General features: G+C 46.9%; 1 protein-coding gene across 3 annotated transcripts in view; it reads left to right on the top strand.

Annotated features, from left to right (window-relative positions):
- The window catches only part of LOC119169988 (sodium-dependent dopamine transporter-like), a 121,739-nt gene that overhangs the window by 12,683 nt on the left and 81,425 nt on the right, over positions 1–27,631 (top strand). The window contains exon 1 of one of the 3 annotated variants that reach the window (XM_075881371.1): positions 3,157–3,377. The exons of the other annotated variants lie outside the window; for them this stretch is intronic. Within the exon in view, the coding sequence (XP_075737486.1) occupies positions 3,159–3,377 (219 nt within the window). The 5' untranslated portion in view covers positions 3,157–3,158. Of the gene's footprint in view, positions 1–3,156; positions 3,378–27,631 lie in introns of those variants that run through there. 3 annotated transcript variants of the gene reach the window in all.

The following is a 27,631-nucleotide window of genomic DNA, read 5'->3' as shown; positions in this document are numbered from 1 at the left end:
TTTATTTTCGCCATTAGGGCTCCTCCATGTCCACTTGCGGTTTTCTCGTTTTCGGTAGAAGGTATTCAAAATCCGTAAATTATTGCGTTCTGCGAATTCTACTAGTAGCTCTCCTCTGGCGTTTCTAGTACCGATGCCATAATCTCCTACTGCCTGGTCTCCAGCCTGCTTCTTTCCTACCTTTGCATTAAAGTCGCCCATCACTATAGTATACTGTGTTTTTACCTTACTCATTGCCGATTCCACGTCTTCATAGAAGCTTTCAACTGAAGCGTCATCATGGCTGGATGTAGGCGCGTAAGCCTGTACTACCTTCATATTGTATTTTTTATTCAGTTTAATTACGATACCTACCACCCTTTCATTAATGCTATAGTATTCCTCTATGTTGCCAGCTATGTTTCTGTGAATTAGGAACCCCACTCCCAGTTCTCTTCTGTCGGCCAAGCCCCTGTAGCAAAAGACGTGCCCATTCTGTAGCACCGTATAGGCCTCATCTGTCCTCCTAATTTCACTGAGCCCTATTATATCCCATTTAACACCCTCTAGCTCCTCGAATAGTACAGCTAGACTTCCCTCACTACATAAGGTTCTAGCGTTAAACGTTGCCAAGTTCAGGTTCCAATGTACTTACATTGCCAACGTTGCCAAGTTCAGGTCACTTGTACTTTTATTATTCTAATTTCACTGGCCTCTAGCTGTTCTCTTACATTAAAAAGCGGCCGCCGTGACCAGAATTATGTTCCACAACCTTCAAGACTGGTGCCCCGTAACCACTAGGCCACCGTAGCGGATGTCATAAAGAAAGGAAAAACTGCGCTTTTTCTTGTTCAGACAACTTGCATATCGCATTGTAGCAGAACCGACAAGGCGGGCGAGTTGGAAGACCCGGCGCTTGTCTTGTTTGCTTGTTTGTTTTGATTTTGTGCGCTCCCCACGATGGGTTTATCACATTTTGCTTCAATTCGTCAATCGCCTGCTCCATGTAACTTAGAAGTGTGGCAGCTTGGGCTAGTTGGTATGGCATGACGATAGTTATAGCGCGAGAACGAAACGACGACACAGAGACAACTGTCTGTCGTGTCCTTCTTTTCTCTGTGTCGTCGTTTTGTTCTCGCGCTATAACTATCGTCACGCCTGCTCCACCCTGGAATGGCAAGCGTGTAGCAGGTTATTGAGACCAGAAATGTCATCCCTTTTGGAGTAAGCCTATCTTTGGCTGTGTGATTGCGTGCTAGGGGGAAAAGACAGGCTGAAAGCTATCATGGGGACGACCCTGATAGCCTTCGGCCTGTCTTTATCGGATGCTTTCGGCCTCCGGGGCTCGCTCGCCACCATCTGCTCGGTAAAGTACGACGTCAAGTACGAAGGGACAGACACACCATGCTGTGCTTGTGGAGGAGACGAGGAGGAAACGGCTGAACATCTGATACTTTACTGTAAAAGGCTTCACCAAGCAGCTGAAGGCAATGGCCCTAAATTTTTCAAGGCATTAGATTTTATGAATATTAAAGGCAAAAAATACTTTAAACAGGTATAAACAATCGATACCGGAGGCCAATTGATTGGCAACGAAGATCAAGGCAGGGGTGGAATTCACTCATTCGCTATACAGAATTGCAACTTCAGTACAAGTCATGTTTACGTGGCGTGAGCCGCTGCCTAATCAAAAGAGCAGAGCCCCTTCTGTTGGCCCCCAAGCAAGCGACGTAGTTGAGATTGTCGTGCCGTCCTGTAATATCTGGAGTCTGGATTATATATAATTTTTCTAAAGGTGAATGTGAGAGTACGTTGACGGGGTCTATGAAAACGAAGTGTTTTGAGAAACAGTGGTATTTTCTGATAGGGTGTTACATGAAAAAAAAAAAAAGACGATATGAGGGACCCCGTCGTGAAATCTTTTGGATAACTTCATGACCACCGGGGGTTAATTAACGTGCACCTAAATATAAGTCAGTAATGTTGCTTGTTGGGCGGGTTGTAACAAGTTAGACATAATAAATATAAGTTCTTGGGTGCTATTGCAGTTTATCCCCATCGATAGGTGGTCGCCGTCACCGGGAGTCGAACCCTCGAGCTTCGCAAGCAGGAAACTCCCCATTCTGCTATGTTACCATGGCTGGCCTTGGCAGAACTAACATGTATATAGAACCTGGTTTTACAAACGTCACGCATATCTATATTGCTTTTTTTTTTTCTAAACGATAGGCTGGTTCACCTTTCGGCACCACTCTTAAAGTGTCTTTCTCAATCACACACTTTTTCTTTCTTGAAGAGCTTCGTAATAAGGAAAGTAATTCTATCATACTCCACGTTGCCGACTATGCAATGACAACATCATTGATGTCCTGCTGGTGGGTCAATGATATAAAGGGACATCGAATTGTTGATAAATGTATAAGAACACACAGACTTCAGAAGACTAAGATCGGCAATTATGATTTTTCCTCTTGTCTCATGTGTAAGTGAGCATTGATAAGCGGTATCTTCGCCAAAAGTAGTCCTGGAATTTATTTTGCTAGTGGAGGGTGAGTGGGGGGGGGGGGGGACAGTGAGGTGAGGGACTTCTGCGTCGTGTTTTGCAAGCGTTTGCACTTCGGTGGCAAAGAGGATGGCAGGCGAAAGTTTGCTGTGTGTGTGTGTGGCGGGGGAAGGGGGGTGGCCTGAACCCCTTACTCAATTGAGCTAATCTCTGGCACCGCCCCTTATCTGTGTACCCGCGATAAAGAAAGCAGAATTAGGAAAGGGGTTGCGATAATTCCGGAAAATGCAAAGATAAACGTTCAGGAAGCACTAGCTGAGGCTTCGTAAGCAACTGCCGTGCAGCGCGAGAGGAAACGGTTTTGACTCGGGCTTACAGAAATTATGTGGAATGATCGTAGCATATTCAATAGGCCTACATTTTATACGATATACTGTTTCACTTCGTAAAATGAGCACTTGTGTTTACGCTCAGAGCAGAGGCTGCAGTCACATCTGCGCAGAAATAGGTGGCAAAAAACAAGGGCATCGATTACACTTGTCAAAAGGGGCCACCGTGCAAAGCGTCTGCTCTTGACGCTGCCGCCGCAGGGTTTGCCAACGAAACGCAAAACTAGGAAAATAGGCGCAGTTTCCGTGGCTGACTAGTCAGTTTCTGCGCACTTTATCTATCTAATATGCCAGGTGCAGAAAAACGATTGCGATACGTGCTTATGATACCGATAACGCGCCAAAATAGAGCCCCAGCAGTCGCACGTGAAGCCACTGTCGTGTTTACTCCTGTGAGCCTTCAACGTGCGAGTACGTTCGTCTGGGCTGTATTCAACAGCGGCAGAGTTCCGGACAGTTTCGGTCAGCGGACGCGCAAGACAATGCTGGCGAGAATACGCCGAGTGGTACGTACAGTACTCACACCCGTATTCTGAAACCTCCCTACACTCAACGCTTCGCCTTCACTTGAGAAAGCCGATGGGGGTGCCATCTCTACGCACGGCAAGTCACTGCATATCAGCGGTAGTCTGCTGCGATTCTTGAGTAGCATAGCGTCATTTTCAGCCGAGTGGTGGCGCAGTGCTCAACTCTGCCAAGTGAAGGGTGGAAGTCGAGTCGAGGAGCGTTTGTGAATACGGGGGTCAGTCTTGCATCATGTAACCTTTCACCTGTAGCCAGCATTTTTTTCTTTCTTGAGGGGGTGGGGTTAAAGAGGGGAGAAAGCTTTTGCTAGAGAACTTAACTATTTGAGAAAAGCGCAACTGTTTCATGAGACACCCAATTTCGGAGGGAGCTAGGGGTTGCCTAGCGTCTCTTCCACCCCTTGCCCCTACGGGCTTCCCATTGACAGCATACATACGTACGAGGTGGTCGAGCAATTGTAGAGAATCTGGTGTGCAAGAAAGAAGGGGGGGGGGGGCGATGAAAAAAAAAAACGAGAAAAGAATATATCGGAAACGTGGGCATGGCAGCTTAAACTTCTGTAGTGTATTAATAATACGATCTGTGACGTTTTGCGTCGCAGAACTATCATACGGTAATGAGGCACGCCACAGTGGAGGGATTTGGCAATTTCGACCATCTGATGTTTTACATGCAGGGTACGTGCACTTACATCGCACACTACAGGGGCGTCAAGTATACCGCCTCTTTCGAAATGTGGCCATTGGGACCGGGATTGATCGACTCCTAATTTATTACATGTACTAAGCATTCAACGAGACCAAAACACTGTCGTGCCATTTATTCACTACAAATTAAGACTGTGCTGACACTGAACATTTTTGCAGAACTCGCAAAGTTCGTAAAGATCACCGTAAACGCGCGTGTGCGTGTGTGTGCTTGGCAAATGCAAGCTTCTTACTATATAGACTGCTTTTATTTCCTCCCCTTAAGTGAACCCAGTCATATCTTTATGGTCACTCATTAAGCGACAGAAAAAAAAATTGTTTTCCCTGTCAAGGCGAAATGAGAGCCTTACACTAAAGCTCATAATCGCGTACGTAGTGCATTCTTTCCGCAAACGTAATTTACGCAACATCCATTGGTTAAGCTAACGCCAAGCAGCGCGTTTTGAACCCATATTTGTTCTTGCGCCAATTATATCGTGCTTTCAGCAGAAATACCGTTGCGACTTCATTTTCGGGGCTAGCAAACCAGAACGAATGTGCTAGAAAGGCTCGCATTACCTATTCCAGGAAAATGCGCTGGGCCGCTGCTTCAAGTCACACTTACCTGGCCTCCGCGCCCCCATTCGCACGCATGAGGCCGATTGCAGTGTTTGGAGCCAAGATTATTGCCATCACTTTCCTTCACAACGTATAACGCGGGGCTGTGCAGCCATATCACTCGGGCTGGGAGGCATCTTTTCTGTCGAAAACGGATGGAAGATCCAGCAGTAGGGGCATTTTTAAACGACACAAAATAGCAGCACGAGCTCGCACGTTGCTCACTCAGTGCGACAATGAAACCGCGTCGGAACGCCGTTTCCTGGAGCAAAAGGTCGTCGGTTAAAAGCCATCAGCGCCTGCAGAAGCCCCGCCGGCCCCGCTAGCAGGCCGTCTCGAACGAAGAAAAGCAAAGTGCCACCCTCACTAGATACGTGCAGCGCTATCAAAGCCATTGGCGAAGTGTTGTTTTGGCATCTGAAACAACTTGAATCTCGCGTTAATGATCTTTTCAAAGCTAGCATGTAGATACAGTGATGTCTGCAAGTGTACGCAACCAGAAGGCATCACAGCAGGATTAGCATGTCTTCGTTGATGTTAAGTGACATGTGCAGAGCTTATGTGAGTAAGTAGCCCGGCAATAGGAGGCGCAGATAAAGAAATATTAAGAGAGTAGAAGCACGTGCAGGTTAATTTGCTTGGCACGTCGTGCCATAGGTTACCGGCCATCGCCTCAACTTTTGCGGCAAAAGGTGGCGTGCTATGCGCATGCAGCACTGCATGCTCTTCGCCAGAAATCGTATTTGAACGACCTCTCTTGAAAGGGCGGACTGCGTATACTGATTTCTATAAATATTCAGGTTATGAGAAGCGTTACACGAGATGACATTGACGCTTGCAATATTCGAAACTACGGTGACGTGAGTGGGTCTGTGGTTCGAGTGAATGGTATTTAGTGCTTGCCTAAACTACTTGGTAGTGCATAGTGAGGAGGATTTTCAGCCAATTTCACTGACGCGGACACAGGATGGCAATAATATTTTACTGGGGTCTGAGGGGTGATGATAATTGTAAACTGAGTTGGTTTATTATAGGAAAACGTGGCATTGTAGTTAGGTGTGGAACGTTGACGTGCTTAACGTTATGGTTCGATCTACTCGAAAATGTGGCTCGTGCTGCACTTTTATAAAGCTGCGCTTTTTCTCACACTCTAAACGATTGTATTTGGAGAACATTTGTACCGCAATTTGCTAATTGTCATTTGGCTTGCTTACGTTGGAGCTCGCTAGTTTCGTATCATGAGTGCTTATCATATTGATAGCCACAAGCGGTCCATGACCGGGAAGTACCGGGCGCACGATGATAACGTAAGGGAAGTACGCTAGATATATAAAGGTTGTCGTCGTGCTGTGGGAAGGCACCTCAAATACGGCGTTTTGTTTATGTGTATGCATAGATAGCTTGAGGGGTAAAATATGACGTATACACTGCACTTTCAGCTGCACAAAAATTAATGCTTTACTTCGCATATACTAGTAACAATCTGAGTAGCTGCGTTAATTGAAATAAACTACATTACTCAAGAAGTTTTAGAGAGTATATCCGATGAACGGTGCTCTGGTAAATTTTTTGAATAATGCCAGCGCCATGTACACAATGTTCTGGGGAGCAGTGTGGCACGAGCTGTATAGTGTCAAAGACGTGCTATGACATGTTTCACTTAATTGTGTCAAGTATTACAAAAAAGAGAAAAACACATGCGCTCCTGGTGTAGATTTGACTATGCATTGTTCTGAGCCGTTTGTAGACCGCCACAATATTTTTGCTAATCCGCCAAGCTGAATACTTGATAAATATTGTGTAAGTAACTTTTCAATTCGGAGCTCTAACGAAACATCTTCAGTTCCAACGTTGTGCTGAAATGTCGGAATGTTCCATCCGTACTAAGATAACTGCCAACGCTATGAGCTTGTAGATAACAAAGATTTCCTAATAAACCTTTATCATAACAACTCTGACAAAATATATTCAACAGAAAAGCTGTTGCGCTTGATCAGCGGTGTCGTATTATTTCATATGATAAAGTAGCTGCACTGTATAACTTTATGAGCCCCGCCACAGTGGTCTAGTGGCTAAGGTACTCGGCTGCTGACCCGAAGGTCGCGGGATCAAATCCCGGCTGTGGCGGCTGCATTTCCGATGGAGGCGGAAATGTTGTAGGCCCGTGTACTCAGATTTGGGTGCACGTTAAAAACCCCAGGTGGTCAAAATTTCCGGAGCCCTCCACTACGGCGTCTCTCATAATCATATGGTGGTTTTGGGACGTTAAACCCCACAAATCAATCAATGTATAACTTTATGAGCTTTTATTTGGAGTGCTCCAAATTAAAGGTACACTGAACGCAAAATAGCTGAACGTGCCTGTATATCTTATAATTGATGGCCTATATCTCAGGGGGTAAATTAAATCATGCAAATTTACATGTCAAAATGATGATTCAAATTTAGTGGCGCATACTTTGGTAGGAAAGAGAGAGCAAAGGAAAGGCAGTGAAGTGGACCAGGTTGAACTCGGTTTCTTACCATACCTCGGGGAAGGGGGAAAACGAGGAAAAGATTAGAGAAGGAAAGTAATACACTAGCATGCATAGCAGCTAGTGCTGCGCTTATTTCATGAGCGCCTGAATCTACAGGAATATTCCTTGCATTCCACCCGCGCATAAGGTATACTTTGTATGCCTTCTATGCTGAAGTAGTGATCAATGAAGTGCCTTAATAATAAGTAATATGCATACGATAGTCGCACTGCCAGAAAATTTTAGTTTTGCACATTTTGCTTGTGAAATCCCATTTGCTGCGGCTGTCCTGCTGGCCGGGACAATGAGTTTTCGTCGATTGTCCAGGTTTGCTTTAAAGAGTGGCTTCCCACTAAATATTTTACTGAATCTAGACAAGAATCTAGCGAGGCCCCGCCGCGGTGGTCTAGTGGCTAAGGTACTCGGCTGCTGACCCGCAGGTCGCGGGTTCGAATCCCGGCTGCGGCGGCTGCATTTCCGATGGAGGCGGAAATGTCGAGGCCCGTGTGCTCAGATTTGGGTGCACGTTAAAGAACCCCAGGTGGTCAAAATTTCCGGAGCCCTCCACTACGGCGTCTCTCATAATCATATGGTGGTTTTGGGACGTTAAACCCCACAAATCAATCAAATCAAGAATCTAGCGAGGAAGGGGAAAGTTCACAAAAATTAATACTTGTTATCAGTATACTTTCTTGCACGAAGCTATGAATTGCGTCCACGGTGGCAAACTTGTGCTTATATTTAGGTGCACATTAAAGAACCCCAGGTGTTCGAAGTATTGTCACAATGCAGAAACAGCAGCAGTCGAATCCAGGAAACTCACTTTAATTGTATTAGAATACTGGCAAACTGATCGGGAGAGAACCTCGTCTTCTTCACTCGCTGCGCGTGTTCTTCGTTGTCCTCTTCGCGCTGCATATTCAATGTGGCATTTGCCCCCCTCCAGAGAGCAGCGTCCCGATGCTCTTCTACAAAAGACGGTGTAGTAGATGTATGGTGTAAATCAGTCCGAAAAGTAGGGCTTCATTCGCACAACATGCACGATTTCTGGTTTTTGCTGGCGAGTTGTCGAGGGGTTGTCAGGAACGACCACGTAATTAACGTCACTCAGGCGTTGTAAAACTGTGTAGGGGCCAAAATACTTCTTCAGCAATTTTTCAGACAGTCCCCGGCGGCGGATAGGACTCCATACCCAAACTTTGTCGCCGGCCCGATAGACGACATGTCGGTGTCGCAGATTATAACGTTGGGCGTCATAATTTTGCTGCTGGGTGATTCGGACGCGCGCAAGCTGCCTCGCTTCTTCTGCTCGTTGGGTAAAAGATGCAGCGTCCAAATCGATGTCATTGCAGTCGTGCAGTAACATGGCGTCAAGCATCGTTGTCACTTCACGGCCATGAAGGAGACTGAACGGCGTTCTTCGTGTAGTTTCTTGCTGCGCTGTATTATAGGCGAACGTGATGTACGGTAGAATGTCGTCCCAGTTCTTGTGATCCACGTCAACGTACATACTCAACATGTCGGCAATAGTCTTGTTGAGGCGTTCTGTTAAGCCGTTGGTTTGTGGATGATAGGAAGTGGTTTTCCGATGGCCGGTTCCACTGAGCCTAAGCACTGTCTTCAGGAGCGCGGCCGTGAAAGCGGCACCTCGATCCGTTATTATGATTGTTGGAGCACCGTGCCTCAGGACGATATTTTCTACGAAGAATCGTGCGGTTTCAACGGCGGTGCCACTTGACAAAGCCTTTGTTTCCGCATAGCGCGTAAGATAATCAGTGGCGACTATTACCCACTTGTTGCCAGCATGGGAAGTCGGATATGGTCCAAGGAGATCCATTCCAATTTGGGCAAAAGGTACCGTGGGCACTTGAATTGGTTGTAATAGCCCAGCTGGTTTTAACGGTGGCGATTTTCGTCGTTGGCAATCGAGGCACGTGCGCACGTAATGCTTCACAATAGCTGGAAGTCTTGGCCAGTAGTATTTCTGTTGGATTCTGGCCAATGTGCGTGTGTATCCGAGATGACCAGACGTTGGCTCATCGTGGCAAGCACAAAGTATCTCCTCACGAAGTGACGTCGGAACGACAAGTAGGTGGGTACTTCCTCTGGGAGAAAAATTCTTCTTATAGAGAACACCACTACGTAAGCAGAATGACGGCAGGCTCCTTGCAAATCTTCTAGGGACGGTTGTTGTCCGGCCATTCAAAAATTCAATAAGAGGAAGCAACTCACTGTCTTCTTTCTGCTTGTACAAAATTGTAGTGGTGTCAACGACTCCTACAAACGCCATGCTCTCATCGTCTGTGTCATCGTCGCGCTTTATCGGTGACCTTGATAAGCAATCGGCGTCGGCGTGCTGCCGTCCGGACTTATACACGACCGTCATATCAAACTCTTGGAGGCGTAAGCTCCACCGTGCGAGCCGACCAGACGGGTCTTTCAAGTTGGTCAGCCAGCAGAGGGAATGATGGTCGCTGACTACGTGGAAGGAACGGCCATAGAGGTACGGACGAAACTTCATAACCGCCCATACGACAGCAAGACACTCTTTTTCCGTTGTGGAGTAGTTGGACTCGGCGCGGGAAAGCGTCCTACTAGCATATGCGATCACACGCTCGGCTGAGTCTTGCCACTGGACGAGTACAGCGCCTAAACCCACGTTGCTGGCATCTGTATGGACCATGGTAGGAGCATCCTCATCAAAGTGAGCAAGCACAGGCGGAGTCTGCAGGCGTTGTCGGAGATCGTCAAATGCCACCTGTTGATCGTCGCCCCATGTGAACGAAACGTCTTCTCTTGTGAGTCGTGTTAACGGCGAGGCTATGTTGGAGAAATTGGCAATAAACCTTCGGTAGTATGCGCATAGGCCAAGGAAACGCCTGACTGCTTTCTTGTCTTTTGGTACCGGAAATTTTCTGACGGCCGCAATCTTATCGGGATCAGGTCGAACACCTCCATGGCTCACCACATGGCCTAAAAATTTAAGCTCCTTGAAACCGAAATGACACTTCTCGGGTTTCAGTGTCAGGCCGGCAGACCTTATTGCCCTAAATACCGATAGCAGCCTGCTCAGGTGTTCCTCAAATGTTTTTGAAAAAACAATGACGTCGTCCAGATAGACCAGACATGTCTGCCACTTAAGGCCTGACAGAACGGTATCCATCAGTCTCTGAAATGTTGCGGGGGCTGAGCACAATCCGAATGGCAAGACTTTAAATTCATAAAGCCCGTCAGGCGTTACAAAAGCCGTTTTTTCTCTATCTCGCTCGTCGACCTCTATTTGCCAATACCCACTTTTGAGGTCCATTGACGAAAAGTAGCGTGCATACCTCAGCCTGTCGAGTGAATCATCGATGCGCGGTAATGGGTACACGTCTTTCTTTGTCACACGGTTCAGCTTGCGGTAGTCGACACAAAATTGCAAGCTTCCGTCTTTCTTTTTAACCAGCACTACCGGCGATGCCCAAGGACTTCTTGACGGCTGGATGACGTCATCATCGAGCATTTTCTTCACTTGTTCCTGGATTGCTTCACGCTCTTTCGGTGCTACGCGGTATGGGTTCTGTCGTATTGGCCTTGCCGTCTCCTCCGTTATTATCCGATGCTTCGTCAGTGGCGTTTGACTGACCCTCGAGGTCGATGAAAAACAGTCTTTGAACTGGTGAAGAAGATCTACTAGACGCTGTCTCTGCGCTGGTGACAAATCCGAGCTTACGTCAATAGGTGGTGGGGCTGACGTGGCTTGCGGCTCGTCCTGTTGTACTACACAGCACTCGCGGATTTCGGTGATCTCGTCGAAGTAGGCAACTGTAGTGCCTTGTGTAATGTGTCGTCGCTCGTTGGTAAAATTCGTCAACAGAACCTCTGCTTCACCGCACACAACGTTGACGATACTTCTGGCAATTGCAACACCGGGAGAGAGTAGGAGCGTCAATACTTGTTCAGCGATTCCTTCTCCAGTATTCTGCTCGCTGCACGTGACTGGAACAAGGCGGCACGATAACGGAGGTATGGTCACATCGTCAATGACTCGTAGGGATTTTCGGTGTAGCGCCGCGCTTTGATCCGCTGAAAAGGTCAGTACACCGTCCGGAATATTGATGATGGCACCATATTCACGCAAGAAATCCATCCCCAAGATTGCCTGCTTGCAACACTCAGAAAGGATAACAAAAGTTGCGACGAAGGATGCATCCCCTATCTTCATTCTTGCGGTGCACTTTCCGGTAGGTGTGAGTAGCTGCCCTCCAGCTCCTCTAATCTGCGGTCCTGTCCATTCCATTCTAACCTTCCTGAGCGTGTCTGCCAGACTCTCACTCATTATCGAGAAGTCCGCGCCAGTGTCGACCAATGCCATGACGTCATGTCCGTCAATCGTAATTGCAACTTCGGCAGTAACAACCCCATCTTTCGTCGATTCATTGAAAATGTGTCTCTCTTCGCTCGGCAGTAATGGGGGATTTTCAGCACTTCGACGATTCGCAACCTTCCCCCCTAAGGTCGCTGCTTTTAGTTTCCCCGGCGTGGACTAGGAGATCTCCCTCTTGGCATGTCAGTGGTGCTCCGTCTAGAGGATGGAGAAAAACGCCCAGGAGAGGGTGAACGTGACCGAAACCCAGGAGGAACATCCCGCGGGGTCATGACACTCGTGTCGACGTCAGATGTTCCGTTGAAATGGCGCCGAGGAACCGTAGAAGGAAAGCCTTGGTACCCTGCGGCGCGATACGGGCAATACCGAACGATGTGGCCTGCTTCCCCACAGTGAAAGCACAGGGGCCTATGATCAGGGGTACGCCAGATGTCAGTTTTGCGAAGTGGTGGCCGCCTCGGCATCGAAGTTTCTCTGTAGTACCAAGGCGCTGTCGGCGGATGTTGCTGGTGGTACTGATGTGGTGTCGGCACGTTCGCTGGCTGTCGGCGGACTACGTCTGCATAGCTTGCCCTGGGACTGCTCGTGTTCGGCTCAGGAAGCGAGAGCGCTTGCCTGATCTCCTGGCGTACAACTTCCGTTACTGAGGCGATCGCGCAGTCATTCGGTTTGGCGACGAGTTTCTTGACCTCTTCTTGTACGATTTCTCGTATTAGTTGGCGCAAAGAACCTTCGTCGGGTGTTGTTGCTGTGGTAGAGGCTGCCACGCTGATCGGTGCACTGTGGGTTGGGCGGTCATACTGGCGATAACGTAGATGCAGTGCGCGTTCGATAGATGTCGCCTCCTTGGAGAATTCATCCACACTTGTAGGCGGGTTTCGTACGAGACCAGCGAACAGCTGCTCCTTAATGCCCCGCATGAGGTGGCTAACCTTTTTGGTTTCGGGCATATTAGGATCTGCTCGACGAAATAGCCGCGCCATGTCCTCAACAAACATCGTAACGGATTCATTTGGTTTCTGAATCCGTGACTCGAGGAGACGCTGTGCGATTTCTCGTCTTTCAGTGCTCGCGAACGTGTCGAGAAACTTCTGCCGGAACTCGTCCCAAGACGACCACACGCGATTCGTGAACCACGTTCGGGCTCCGTCTTGAAGCGGAAAATAAACGTAGCCCAATTTCTGTGTGGTGTTCCAACCGTTAACATTCGCTGTGTGCTCGAATTCCTCGAGCCAGTCATGTGCATCCTCATATGCGTTTCCGTGGAAGTCAACCGGAAGTCGAGGGTTCAAAACAGTCACCTGTGTCGTGCTTGGGCTGGACATGTTGGGGCCAGTGCTTCCAGGCGCCGTCATGCTTTCTGGTACAGTCACGCTTTCCGGCAATGGACCAAACTCCGGGCTGAGGCCTAACAGGCGCCGGCTGCTGCGGTGAACGGGGGTGTCAATGCGCGGAAGTCTTTCTTGACCAGATGCGGGGCTGTTGTCAGGCGTCCCGAACATGTACCCAGCTCCTCCACCAGTGTCACAATGCAGAAACAGCAGCAGTCGAATCCAGGAAACTCACTTTAATTGTATTAGAATACTGGCAAACTGATCGGGAGAGAACCTCGTCTTCTTCACTCGCTGCGCGTGTTCTTCGTTGTCCTCTTCGCGCTGCATATTCAATGTGGCAGTATCTGGAGCCCTTTTTCAGAAAGGTTCTAAACGGGCGAATCAAGTATGCATAACCGATTTCTCGTATTTAATGTCCTTGAGTTTCGAGTTTTCGATTGATTCGTTCCCGTGATTGATTCGCTTACTCGAACGTGTTACTATTGTGCAATATCAGTGCGCGTTAAAGAACTCAGGTGTTCGAAATTGTCCAGAGCCCTCTGCCAGCCGGAGTCGCTTTGGGAGGTGAAGCCCCATAAAACAACCGATTGGTCGCTTAAGTAGCCAACCGTTTCGGCCAGTGGCACAAACCTCGCATGTGCTCCAATCTGCTGCCTGTGGCACTATAGCGATTACCTAATTCTTTTGTTGAAGTGCGCTACTCGCATGTATTTGCGCGGCACTGCACACATTTATAGTCGTGTCCACCAGTGAGGCAAACATGGTGGTGGGCTGCGTTTGTGGGCACGAAATGTTGCGAGAGCTCTTCCGACGGTGAGAAGCGTGGCCTTCCGTTTCCAGGAAGCCAATTTGCGCGCGCAGTTTCGCCACTTCGCCTGCTTCGCGACGAGACATCTGCAACCGTACACTTGTAAGCAAACCTGTTTTTCATGCAACGACTGAGCGTCACTTTACAGGTGCAGTTAAGAGCTGCTTCACTGTCCCAGCACTGTCGAAATGTCCCTCTTTTTTTCTTCATAAGGACTTCCTGCATGCCGCTGGTATACGGCTAATTACAACGATGGCAAACGCTTGCTAATTGCAGTTATAGGGTACAAGTGCTCGCACGATTAACCGAACGGTTACTATGTGAGCCTTTTCTCATACCGGTCAGTCGGTGCATTGCAGCGCGCATCATGCACTGCCTGACCAAAATAACCCCTCCCTCAGGCGTTCGCATAGCCTGCCGCATTGATCTGCACCCAACGTTGTCGAATGCGTATGAACTCGTAGCTTGTATTTTGCGCTGAACTCTTATACAGTGACTATAAGGCCTGACGTGCCATTCAAGCTATCAGCTCGCTGATTTATGGCTGCTGATTGCAGCCTAGATTAATTGTAAATGAAGGTCCACTTGTCTCAACGCTGACGGCGTTGCGAACGATATTTGCACTTGATTGTATTCTTATGCGTTTGAGGTACGGCGTTACAAAATATCCCGCTTCCCAACCAAATGAATTATATTTGAAAGTGGACCTCTTATAAGCTGCATGTTAAGGAAAAATATAAATAAATATACCTCCCATTTATTTATCATTAATATTTTTGGCGATTCGCGACTTGCCACACATACTCTTAATAGGTACACATTAACCCTCTTTGGAGAGTCACACTTCCCACGACTCTCAGAAGGGAGTATAACAACGTCTAAAATTTAAATACGGAACGTGTACTTTTAGAGAGAGTTGGACATCCAGGACTTTCTAAGAAAAGTGTAGCATCGCTCTTTTTTTTTTGTAGTGGTGGTGCAAACTACCCAATATTTTTGAAAACTATTTTCTTTGTTGTTATTTCAGAACTAGAACAACATGCTGTAGATCAATAAAACGAGCGGTCTCGTGGAGTGCGCAGAATCTGCTGCTATGCGATGTAATTTTCTATTTTTTATTTCGCAGCTTGAATTTTCGCTTGCTGCTATGTTACAGTGCTTCGGTGTCACTAGCTTTCGCTTGTCTAGGAGCTGTATCGTAAGGAAGTCATCTTTATCGCTGCTGCGATGTCTGTAGTAATACTTATCGAGTCTCTGCGCCAAAGAGGAGAAAGATAAGCATTTTACCAGATAGATGACATAAACAATGGGAACACCGTCATCGGTGTATACAAAAGAACGCGGTAAAATGCGCGACGAAACTTTATGTATTTGGATACGTAATTATGCTCGGGGATACTATTTTAAAAGCTCGCTAATCCACACTAGCATACTTAGTATGATTACATGTCGAGAATGTGGCAATCACCAAAAAAAATATTTTTTCGCAATAGTACGCCCTTACTATGCCATACGCGGAGTCATTCGGAAACCTCCTGTTATCTTATTGCGCTAACGTGCTAACCCTTCATGCAGCAATCTAAACCACTTTTACAGGTAAAATCAGCTTGAAGAGCTTTGCGTGCAGTGTGAAGCGTTGCAGTAACGCAACTCTAAACTTTCTCGCAGAGCATTTTCGTTATAAAAATAGTACACGCATGGCCATGGCAACGAATAGAGGAAAAGAAAAAGATGATCTGCTCCACCGATGCACTCGCTTTATGGCTACGTGAACCTTACATATTGAGGTTTAATACGTGGGAACACTTGTAATTTTGTTTTTGATTGTTGCAAAAGCAGGTATGATGAAGCTTGAAGAGACAAAATAAAAATTAGATAATCTGAAAATAGAGTGGAGAGAAACTTATCAAGATAACCACGAGTAATTGTTGTTCTCATTTTTATTTCTTTAGCTATTCTTAATGATACCAAAGTAGGGGAAAACAACTCTTTTATTACGTGTGAAGTTTTGGTTTAAACATTTTCTTCAATCACATTGGTCATTCATTAGGGGACATTCAGTACGTTATAAAGTGATAGGGGGGAGCAGCATAGCATGTATAGCGGCAGGGGGGAAAAATGAGCTACTGAATTTCGGGTGTATCGAACTCACTACTTGCGCACTTTGACTCGCGGTCGTAGCCGTCATATGTGCTGGGTGGTGAGCAAACAGCGTCCATTGCGTCACACGAGGTCGCGGGTCCGAAACCGGCCGCTATGCAGTAGCGCAGATTACAAAAACGGTCGCTGCCCAGCATACGAGGTGCTTTAAAAAAAATTAAACCCCGGGTGACTAATATTCAAAGTCCGCAAATAGGGTCTGTTTTATTATGGGGTCGCGGTTCTGGTGCATAAAGCCGTAGAGTCTAATTAGAAAGCGTGGTAACTAGTATATATATCCTCAGAACGATTTGTATAAGCTGGTTGTGCGATCGCAGTTATCGATAAGTGTAGTTTTCATAAAAAACATTATTACTGGTGAGAAAAATTTGACGTAGTGAAGGAGTTCTCACTCAGAACACGTTCGTATAAACAATTTCGCATTATATGAACGTGTCCGTATATTACGTCTGTCTGCGACAGTAGTGTGAGCAAAGCGCCTTTAACTCGTTGGTAAGGATTGAAAACGCAACCGGTTACAATCTCTTTCATGTATATGCGCGTCTATTCACAAGTTAATGCACGTCGAGGCCACATCTACCAGAAGTTGCGTACCGTTGGCATATGTGTGACGGGCATTGTATGAAACCTCGCGCAGACGCGCGTCTCTATATACTTTCGTTCCACGGTGCAAATCGTCTGCACGTGCGAAAATACCAGATACTCCGGGTTGCCTTGAGACTGCCGAAACGGAATTGTTGGAGATTGCCGGCGAAAGCTTCATCGGGTCAGGGTCATCGACGCCGCGTTGGCGCTCATAAACACCCGCATACTTATATAGCACGGGAAGGAAGTCAGTTATAAGCTCCGGGCGCTCAAGGGTAACGTGGTTCTTTACCACTAGTCTGCTCATGTGTACAGGCAACATATATGTGTATCAAACAAGGCAACGACACGTTCACGACCTACCGTCACTTTTGCGGTTTCGGCTTACCAATACGTTGGATGTTGTGATGATAGTGCTTTAGATTCAGTGGGACGTATTTCATCGGTGTGCCCGGATTGCAATGCTGAGAGAAAGTTTCTGAAATCGTCGGCTGAGTTCAGCTTCTTCACGTTTCTGAGATCTCGGAACTATACCAAGCGTTATGATTTTATTAGTTTCGTCACCCGCCATAGTGGTCTAGTGGTTGTGGTGCACAACTGCTGGTTCGAAGGTCGCGGGATCGAGTCCCGGCCGCGGCTGCTGAATTTAGATGGAGGGGAAATGCGAGTGAACAGTGTACATAGATTTAGGCACACGTCAAAGAACGCCACGTTGTTTAAATTTCCGGATACCTCCTCTGCGGCGTCCCTCATAATCATATCGGGGTTTCGGGACGTAGACCTCAACAATTATTATTATTTTCAGCAATGTGAAGCTTTGAATTTTCGTTTGAAATTAGTCAGTAAGCTCTAGCTCGTCTTTATGCAAACTATTTATTGCATTTACCTCCCCTGTAAATACTACTGCCACACATTTTCTTGCATTCTTTTTTCTTTCATTTCCTGCGATTCTGCACCGGCCATCCATGCTCGAGTTATGTGATGCTTGTCCTCTTCTTAAATACAGGTACGACATATCACAATAGATGTAAATTTTATGGGATGATGGCGGAAAACAGTTTTCTGGCGTTTACATTATTGCGGTAGGAAACATCCTCGTTTTGTACGCCTCGCGTTTAAGAAAAAAAAAACAAACGATGCATTTTTAAGCTTTGTGAGCGAATTGCCCATCTACGTTTTCCTGTAGGGTGGTGGTGGTAGTGATTAGAAGATGAGAAAAGGCACCTAATTTCTGCAACCCGGTCGGGAGCACGGCGCAGTGCCAGGACAGGTTAAGTATACCACTAGTCCGCCTTCTTAGGATGCGATGCCCTCTCCCAAGTTTCTTTGGCTTCGGGCGTCAAGTGGTTTTCGAGTGAAAGCGATGTCACGTGACGTTTAGAACCACTGCGGAGTTCCTATACTTAAACGCTCCGCACGCCGTTCCAATAATTCCTCGTGTTTCCGTGTGGAATGCGTCTGTTCTTTGTACATTTACCATGCCATTCTGTAACAATACGGGAACATATGGAACTGTTCGAATGGCGTGTGGAACGTTTCCGTCAGGGTGGCGGGACAGCAGTGGGAGCGGCGGGCAACGGAAATGGTGGACGCAAAAGTTCCGCGAAACGCGAGCCTCTAACGCGGAACTGATGTGAACGATGAATCGGGGAATCGAGGGGCGCAAGTGCATGGATGGCGCTGCTTTCGGAAAGTGCGTGGATGTTTTTCGCGGTTTTCGCTGAGGCGATGAGCACGCGCCCTGCCGACCTTGACGGGCTTGCCATAAACTATCGTCGCGAGCGCTCTGCGAGCCGCGCTTAGCGCTAACGTCTGAAGATGGCGACACCTGCCTTCAGCCGAAACAACTTCGAAGCGCGTTTGGAGACGGTCTGTTCAGCGTTGAGCTGTACTTGTCGCAAGCTTTGGTGCAACCAGGTGAGAAAGCTCCATCGAAAATCTAGAGTTTTGCTGGTGGATACATACACGCGCGCATACGAATATAAACACACGCATATAAAAGTTGTTTACCTAAAACTCCCTTTCCCCATTTTCCCCGTGGTGTGGCGGCTCGCTATCACTTTTTCACATTTCGTGGGGATGCGGAAAAGCAGGAAAAATTCTGGTCACTGCCCCCCTCTTGTCCCGTGCTTTTGCTGACCTTGCAACTTAAATGCAACTCTTTTGAGGAAGTAAGCGCTAAAGGTCTACCTGCAACACATCTAGAATATAAACCAACGCCTCGAGGTGTAATTTTGCTGCAGAAGGATACTATTTACTCACGCCCGTTCTTTCTTTCTTTCTTTCTTTCTTTCTTTCTTTATTTCTTTCTTTCTTTCTTTCTTTTCTCTTTTTTTCTTTCTTTTTTTCTTTCTCTCTTTTTTCTTTCTTTTTTTCTTTTTTTTCTTTTTTTCTTTCTTTTTCTCTTTCTTTTTTTTTCATGCGGCGTGTACTGCACTTTCTTGCTGTAAACACCATAGGCGTTCCACCATCCCATAGGGTTCGCGACAGAAATATGCCAAGCGTGCCGCTTTAAAAGAAAGAGAGAGATTTGATTCGTATCTACTATTGTTCCGCGGAAAGAAACATACACATTAGGTGTCGTGCGTAGAATCTAAAATAATGAGAAAGAACTGAATGTAATAAAAGTTGAAGGTAACAGTCTTGTTATCAGCAGCGCTTACTGCTTCAAACGAGGTGTTTGAATTAAGGAGACTAAGAAGAATGTAAAGAGGTAAGAAATTAGATATTAGCAAAAAAAGTATTTCCATTGTAGCGAGCGTGGTCCACGAGCATGGTATGGTAAAGGGGCGGTCAAAAGTTTCCAGGCCACGCTATCATATATGATTATACGAGTAGTGGCTTGTGACTTTTATGATCACCAGTGTACGCAAAAAAAAAAAAAATGTAGACGTGCCCCAATTAAAGGCCATGTGATTAAAAAACATCACACTGAATGTCAGTCCTGGCAGATGTAAGTCAAGGTATTCCTGGATCGGGTTGCACAATCCAGATGTTTTGAACAATGTAGCGTGTAGAATGACATCTGGTGGCGAAACGTTGGTTGCAATTAGAAATTCAGCAAATTTGCGAAAAGTAGTTAAGCGTGGTACATGGACGTCACTTCTGTTCAGGAAGTTGAGAGGGGCTGTATTCCCTACTGTAGACGTTAGACTCTGCCCAGGTGGCGCTGCGAAAAACGCCGCCGCCAGCGCCCCCGTCGCCGCGCTGGTCATAATTGGGTAGTGCACAAATTGCAGTCCGCAAGCGAACGTGCATAGGCCCTCCTATTTTGCTGGCCTTGACGCATGGTTTCCTGAAAATAAAGGACCTGGCAAGCTTCTTCCTTCAATTCAAGCTTACTTCATAAAAGGAGGAAGCTCATCAAAACGAAATGCGGGCAGAATGCTAAATATGTTCAATTTATTTAGGCGTGCTGCACCTGGAAATTTAAGTGCAAGTGAGCATCGCATGACATGGAGTTCGAGGCAAGCACTAAACTAAGCACATACACGAACAATCTATGCGATCAGTGGTACGAAGTTCGCTTTATCAGGCACGAATGGCCCTGGTGATTTTCTCTTCGCAGTTGCTTTCTTGCTTGCAGTTGCTTGTTGTGCATTGAGGTGTTTTATTACGCATGCTCGAATGCTCTGTTGACGGTTGTCTTCCGTGTGTGGGCACTGCAAATGGGGATTCATGCGTGCCCAATTTCTCAGTGTACAACGAAAGGCAAAACCGATGCCTCCGAGATAGCTCCGGTAATGCCGGAGATCAACGCAAAAAAAAAAAAAATGTTTGTGGTCGTGATCATTTTGCGATTTACCTGTATGACGCACATATTCGCTTTTCCTAGTTAAAGCCAGCACTTAGAGCATTCAAAGCCCTAGTGTGCGTAATGATGTGTGGTGGCGATAACTTCAGATTATCGGTGGTCGCAGCGTGTGCGATGTTTATCGCGGCCGGGCATCACCTGTCTACTGCTGCACGTCGCGCACCATGGTCAGGGGGTCTGTTAAGCTAATAATCAAAGTTACCACGGTTCTCCGTCAAGACTACTCAAAACAATAACAGGAGACCTACATTATCACACTTGCGCAAGCGAACGGCCGTGGAGAACGCGAGTATTCGCATACACAACACGTTCGCAACGGCCTGTATTTAGCGCTCACGCCATTCTGCTTTGCGGAAGCTACGGAAATCAGTAAAACTGATGTCATCATTTCCGTGGCAATTCCCAACGCAACAGTAGTGCAGACTGGAGTATTTTTTCGAAGAGTGCGGAGCCATTGCGCCTTCTCTTGTTTTCGCCGTCGTTCAGGCGAGTGAACCAGCAAGCACTTCACGACGGTTCGGTGACGCCTCTGACTATATAGCGGAGAGAAATTCGTAGCTCTTTTTCTCAGTGGTCAATGCGAAAATACATATAACATTTAGCCCATTCGTTGTGTCGTTCGCTGTAGTTGCACCTGGCTGCGCAGCAAACTGTGCAAGGGAGTCGGGCTTTGCACTACTCAAAACTGCGTCGACAGGTGGCGCTGCGTGTCCGCAAAACTCCTGAGTCTGATGTCTATAGAGTAAACATGCTCCATTGCTTATAAATTCTCCAACTGCGAAACTTCGCGCGGTCAATGTTTTTTCCTATACTCGCTTCCTTCAAAACTCCTTTGTAACTCTTTACTATACAACCACAGCTAAACGTAGTGAAACGTGGCGCATGGACGTCACTTGCTCTGAGGAAGTTGAGAGGGCTTTCATTCACTCATACAGAATACACGTGTTGCATTGTATATATACCCACTCTAACGACGTAACGTCCCGCCACATACAGGGCAACTTGTTTTTACTCGTTTCCTTCGACATACCTTTGTGTAACTCTCTCTCTCTAGTACAACCGTAGCTGCACGTCTGGCGCGGACGAACGAAGCGGCAAGGCCGACGGCAACCTCCCTGCCGCCCCCGAATTAAAGTGGACGTGCCGCTGGGAAAGGCGCCAGCAATTTCCTGCATCTACGGCGCGTGTACGTGCTCTTGTGTGTTCGCTCGCCGCGCCTCACGTGCTGTACCCGCCGGTTTGTTTTCGCGCGGCGCGCGCGTTGTTGTTGGCGTCCGCTGTAGCGAGAACACGGTCATGCTCACGGCGCGGCAGTTCTCGGGGCGACTCAGCGTTGCCGCCGGTGGCTACTTTTCGCCCAAAATGGCGAATTCGAGAGGCCCGCGGCGACAGAAAACTATGAATGGTGACATGGGTGAATTTTCGGCGATTTCCGGTTTAGGTCTCTACTGAGTTACGCATTCTATACTCTTCAAAACAAATGGGCGACATATTTTTCTATTTTTTTTTTTTGCTGAAGCGGGGATGCGACTGGCATTGAAAAACATCCGTATATTTTAGGGGTTGCGGATGGTACTGTACTTTATGGGGCTATAAATAATTAGCAATCGCTATTACCAGACACGTCACTTAGGTACAGTTGTGACAATTTTGCCGATATTTAAAGCAAAATGGTGACTTTTGGCAACTTTTCACTCGTCGTTTGACGAATTTCACTCGAAAGTCAGTGGCAACCCTGGTGCGAGTGACGGTCGGCCGTGGGTGTAGATGTACTACAGTAGCCGTGAAGCGTGCGTGTTATGAACAATAGAGCCGCTCCAAGATATCTCACATCCTTAACTTTGTTGTGAAGGTAAAACTTTGCTTGCAAAACTGGGCGTAGCTACATGGCTGTGAAGGGAACATGAGGAAGGAATGCTTATTCTTCGAAAACGTTCCGCTTCGAAAACGTACCCGCTTCTACCGTAGTTTTGTGGTGTTGAAGGGCGTGAACCGCTGGTGAGCCGTATCTATCTCCTTGCGCGCCTGGACTCCAACTCAAGAACTCGTGAGACTGTTTAGACTCGTAGGGGTTTCCCCTCGTTAACGAGAACTGCCGGTGTTTGTAAGTTTACCTTTTGTTGATCTTAGCGTTCCGCTTTTCGGGTTTTTTTTTCTTTTTGCGAAAATATATTTTTTTCAGGCAAATGAAACGCTCCCCTCCTTTTCTCTCCAGATAATAACGTTCACAGCTAGCCCGACTGGCTTTACTTACCGAACCTGTCACAGGTGGTCACATCATTCCAGGAACCTTCTGGCCTTCGCTTGCCTCCTTGGCCCTGATGCCGAGACCTAGAGTTGTCAGTCCAGGTCATCTGAGAAACGTTTGGCCTCCTACGTTTGGAGAAGCTCTTTGGTTTATTGTCTGGCGATACGGGCATGCAGGGAAGGCGATGTGTTTCTGCGTATAATGCATGTGTGCGCGAGTATTAGGTGGGTCAGTGTGTCAGGTAGATAACAATTGTTAATGTGCACCCCAGAAACGTTAGCCTGGTTCATTCCCTGGCTTGCTACTTCAGATGGCGGGTGATGACTGTGGTGTATGCTATGATCACATATAAGTATACGCACAAATGAGATGTACAGTCACGCATACACATATACGCCAGAGTCATTCATAAAGGTGCGTTAAAGTGTACAGTCTTCAAAAACACCAACTGCACTTTTGTAATGCGCATCTCGTAGGATCTACTTTGCTGCTGGCTGAGGAGTTGGCGCAGCTCTAATCTAAACTCTCGCGCAAAATACGAGAAAAACAAAACAAATTGAGAATCAGATGAGATTCGAACCCGGCCCTCTGCGTGGAAGTGGAGTATTCTGTACCTTAGAGCCATGCCTATGCTTGAAACTCTTTCGCAAAAACACTATACTGGTGTCATGTCAGGCCAGGAATCGCGTTAACAGATGTGGTCAGACGTGGTAGGAGCAGAATGACGAATAATATTAGCATATATAGTTTGTGGTTTCTGACTTCGCAAAAAGGGTGGTGATGTACGGCGTAGTGGGTACACCCTGCAACTATAGTCACCCTTTTAAAGAGGGCTCTAGTGAGGCCACTCTTTCAAATTTTACTGTGCAGTGTGTGTGTGTGTGTGTGTGTGTGTGTGTGTGTGTGTGTGTGTGTGTGTGTGTGTGTGTGTGTGTGTGTGTGTGTGTGCGTGTGCGTGTAGATTTCCTTTAATCGCTGACCTTCGGCATCGCAAAATATTCCACGATTCTAATGGTTCAGCGTTTATGGCTTCGCATGTTTGTGACTGACTGAAATGGGCCCACCAGTTAGGGTTGCTCTCATTCTTGAATGCCGATCGGGAAATACTAGACAATACTAGACACGTAGCCCCTTCCTTCTTCCTAGACAGTTTCATACAACTATTGTCCTTCGGTGCACATTCCGTACACGTGACATACGCAGGCGAAGGCTGTTGCTGGCTGTTAGTGAATGAACCAGTTAACAAATTAATGAATGAAGAATGCATGTGAATAGCAAAAAAAATACACAGTGAAAACATTTAGTTCGAATGAGAACGATACCGATGCCTTCTGCGTGGCAAGCAGTTTCTCTACGACGAAGCCACGCCTTAGCATGCAAACAAGCTTCGAAACAAAAATACACTACATGAATGATATGCGAAGGAGTAATTTCTTTAAGCCATGTAACATTGCGCGGCAGAAGCAGAATCGCGTCATCTGTCAAAACATGCTGATTGCGCAATGACCCACCCTTTACAAAATGCGCAGAATTATATGATCATCAGCATCAGCAAAAGCGTCAAGAAAGTGAGCGGCTGCGTAAGCTCACTTGTTACCTGACGGGCGCGTATGCGGCTCTTCAATGATTCACAAAAGGAATGATTATGGGGTAGTAGGCACTTCACAACTGTACTTGCAGTAGGTATTCTGGGATAGTTTGAAACGATCAATGTACGCTCAAAAGCTCAATCATCCTCCAAGTTTTCGGGGAGGTTTTAGTTGATATGTGGGGTTTAACGTCCCAAAATCTCCATATGATTAGAGACGCGGTAGTGGAGGGCTCCGGAAATTTCGACCACCTGGGGTTCTTTAACGTGCACCCAAGTCTGAGCACACGGGCCTACAACATTTCCGCCTTCATCGGAAATGCAGCCACCGCAGCCGGGATTCGAACCCATGACCTGCGGATCAGCAGCCGAGTACCTTAACGACTAGACCACCGTGGCGGGCAGGTTTTAGTTCGTTACGTTCAATGAAGCCATAGCGCACGCCCTATTTATTGCGTCTTTTTCACACTGCGTCTGATTTTGTCTTGCCAGAGAGCTGCTGCTCGATTGCATTACGTAGTGCTTCGCCGTGCGACGAGCACCAGACGTTCATTTCCAAGTGTTACAGAGAGTCAACTAGCTTCTGAACGTCTTCGGAATGGGGCCTGCAGCGTTAAGCTACTCTTTTGTACGCGTTCAGCAGCTGCCCAGCAGGCTGTGTGAATACTCGGAGGATTGTTTGTGCCTTTTTGTCGACGCTATACTTTTGTCCTCATTTTTCATATCCAACAATTTTATTTGATTCGGTTGGATGGGGCAGAGCAAGTAATTGCGTCATAATTGGCAGTGGTAAAACACACCATTGTATTTCTTCAGTGAAGCGACCTTGCTTTTGACCTTTAAGTATCAGTTACGTGGATGCAGTGACGTCCGCTCGTTTGAATGCTGTGACGCGATTTCGCTGTGATTCCGCCCATAACTCGGCGAGACGCTGATTTGAGTGTTGCGTTTCGAGATCGCTCCACCCGCTATTATGCTGCGTTGATGAGTTTCCCGTAGCGAAAGCGCGAGACATTACACCGTGCCACGTTACCGTAGATGACGCTGCGTGAAACTCTATTACGGGCAGCCGCTCCCATTTGCGCATTAACCGCTCAGCAGACCGCCTATACTCTAGGAAACGACAACCATAGCTTGTGTACCGGTATATATGCGCCGAAAGCGGCGCGTAGTCGTTCGTTCAAGGTCACTCACTCACTCGTTCGTGCGGCAAGTTGTCTTCTACGTACTCGGCTGTCTCTGTAGTTACGAATGAGGGAAGAGTAGCTATACAGACGTAGCTCTTAGAGCTAACAGCGGATACTATTTGTCCTACACCTGCCAAGGTGGTCTTCTGGTTAGGGTACTCGATTGCTGGTCCGAAGGTCGCGGGATCGAAGCCCGGTCGCATTTCGGTGGTGGGGAAATGCACGACTCCCGTGTACTTGGAGTTAGATGCATGTTAAAGGGCACCGGGTGGTGGAACACCAAGTGATGGGTGTCCCTCGTAATGTCACGATTTTGAAACGTATAACCCCAAAAATTCCTATTATGAGCTGTAAAAGGCGCCACTCTCAAGTAAATAATGTCGAGAAGACATGTTGACGTCTTCGTTGCTTCAATGCTAATGTTAGAAAGAAAGAAAAAAAAAACCTTCACTGAGTTATCGCTTCTTTGCATTTTGCTCTTGTACTACAGTTTTTTTCGTTTCAAACTGGCCTCAGCAGCCCGCCGCGCCTGGTGCAGGAGTGCCACCTGGGCCTCCTTTTCCTCGCTGGTGAGCAATGTCTACCACTGCTCCATCGGAAATTTTTTTGTCGAAATCTGTGGCGTGTACCTTTAGGGAGTTTAAATCCCAGTGAGTTGCGTGTACGAAATAATTGGGGAGAGTCCTATAGTGAACCTTACGCGTAAAATAGATTTCTTCAGTGAGTGAGCTCCACATTCTATTGCCGGCCTATGGTCCCACCTATTCACCTCATTATTGGCCTATAGTATCAGCTTACGCTCATAGGGTAATCTCTGCACGCGTGTCTCAACGCAGTAGCGTTCATGCGGCACCTCTATGTTTATTGAACGGAGGCGCGAGTAGGGAGGAGGGGGTGCCATGTCCTCCCCCACAAACCCTTTCACGAGACGTCCTTGATAAAAATAGCTAGTGCATGTGAGTCGCATGTTTAATAAAACGCAGTTTTACTGCATTGCGACCACTGCTACCTGGTATTTGTAGGCGTAATATCGAAATGCGAATGGTGGAACACCGATTATGTGCAATGTTGGCGGTAAGGGGGATTCGCACCATGATCGGAAAAGATTTTTTTTTTTTTACGCCAGTGGACTCGTGAGTCGACAACTCGGGCTCACCCTGCAGACTCGGGTCGAACCGTGAGTTTGAGTCTGAGTGTGTCCATCTGAGCAATATGTTGGCGATTTTCAGTCCGAGTGACTCTGGTTGAGAAAAAGTTAGGTGTGTCCGAGTAAATTCGCTTGAAGAAAATTTCGGTGTATCCGAGTCGATGTGAGCTCACAGAGCACAATACATTTATTGAGTTAGTCTGAGTTCCAATACTTTTTTCTTACCTATGGGATTATTCACTGTGCAAGCACACTGCGCGACCGGTCCATTGACTGGGCTTCTGAAATTCGAACAAGCTAAGTCCGAAGTAATGCCCTATTAATTATCAAGAGGAGCTACGAAAACTTGACAATTTCCTGTCGAAAATTTCTAAAGTGCCCCGGGTAGCCTTTTGGTAATATTGGCGAACTCCAAGTCGTCTGCCCGGAAAATTGACGTTTATTTGACTGGTTGTTTTCGAAATGCAAGAGATGAATTAGACTTTTCTAATCCTGCTTCGCCGCGAAAGTTTTGGCACAGCTCTCGATACGATATACTTGCAGCTTTTGCAAAAGAAGAATGATGAAGGGCTTCTTACGCAAAAACACAACCTTCTAACAATTTCCCGCGGACATTGTGGATGTGGTCGTCAATATAAAATACGACAGTAGAACTCGCTGTTGGGCTAGTTGGCGCATGTCTTGATTAAATAGTCAACGTCGCGCCAAATGAACAGCGCCCGTGGTGTATATGTGTGTTTCTCTGTGTGGTTGTTCGTTCGGTGCAACGTTGACTATTTAATCATAACATACGACATTTGCAGCAACTTATAGTGGCAAAACCAGAAAATGACGCATGCGTTGTCCTTTTCTCACCTCCTGGGGCTTCATTTTTGAGTAATTTTTCCCTAAACATAATGTACCTGCGGTAGTGTTCATCTACAGACCTTCGTGGCTTCTGTTTAAAAGACTGCAGCTGTGGACTGTGTCGCGAATTGCTTAGTACACGTCGCCTTAGCCATCTTGTCTGCGTGCCTCAAGATTGATGAAAGAGCGATAGTTCAGTGGTTCACTCTTATGTAATGAATAGTGGAAGGCTCATGTTGCTGCAGAGGCCGGCTATAGCCTGTACTGCCGTGTTGGTTCTGAAAATTCGAATTCTCAAATATTGTTGTTCATTTAGAAGCAAATATTTT

The sequence above is a fragment of the Rhipicephalus microplus genome, chromosome 2 (genome assembly GCF_043290135.1).
Source record: "Rhipicephalus microplus isolate Deutch F79 chromosome 2, USDA_Rmic, whole genome shotgun sequence".
Classification (NCBI taxonomy): Eukaryota; Metazoa; Arthropoda; class Arachnida; order Ixodida; family Ixodidae; genus Rhipicephalus; species Rhipicephalus microplus.
This window is presented reverse-complemented; position numbering and strand designations above follow the sequence as displayed.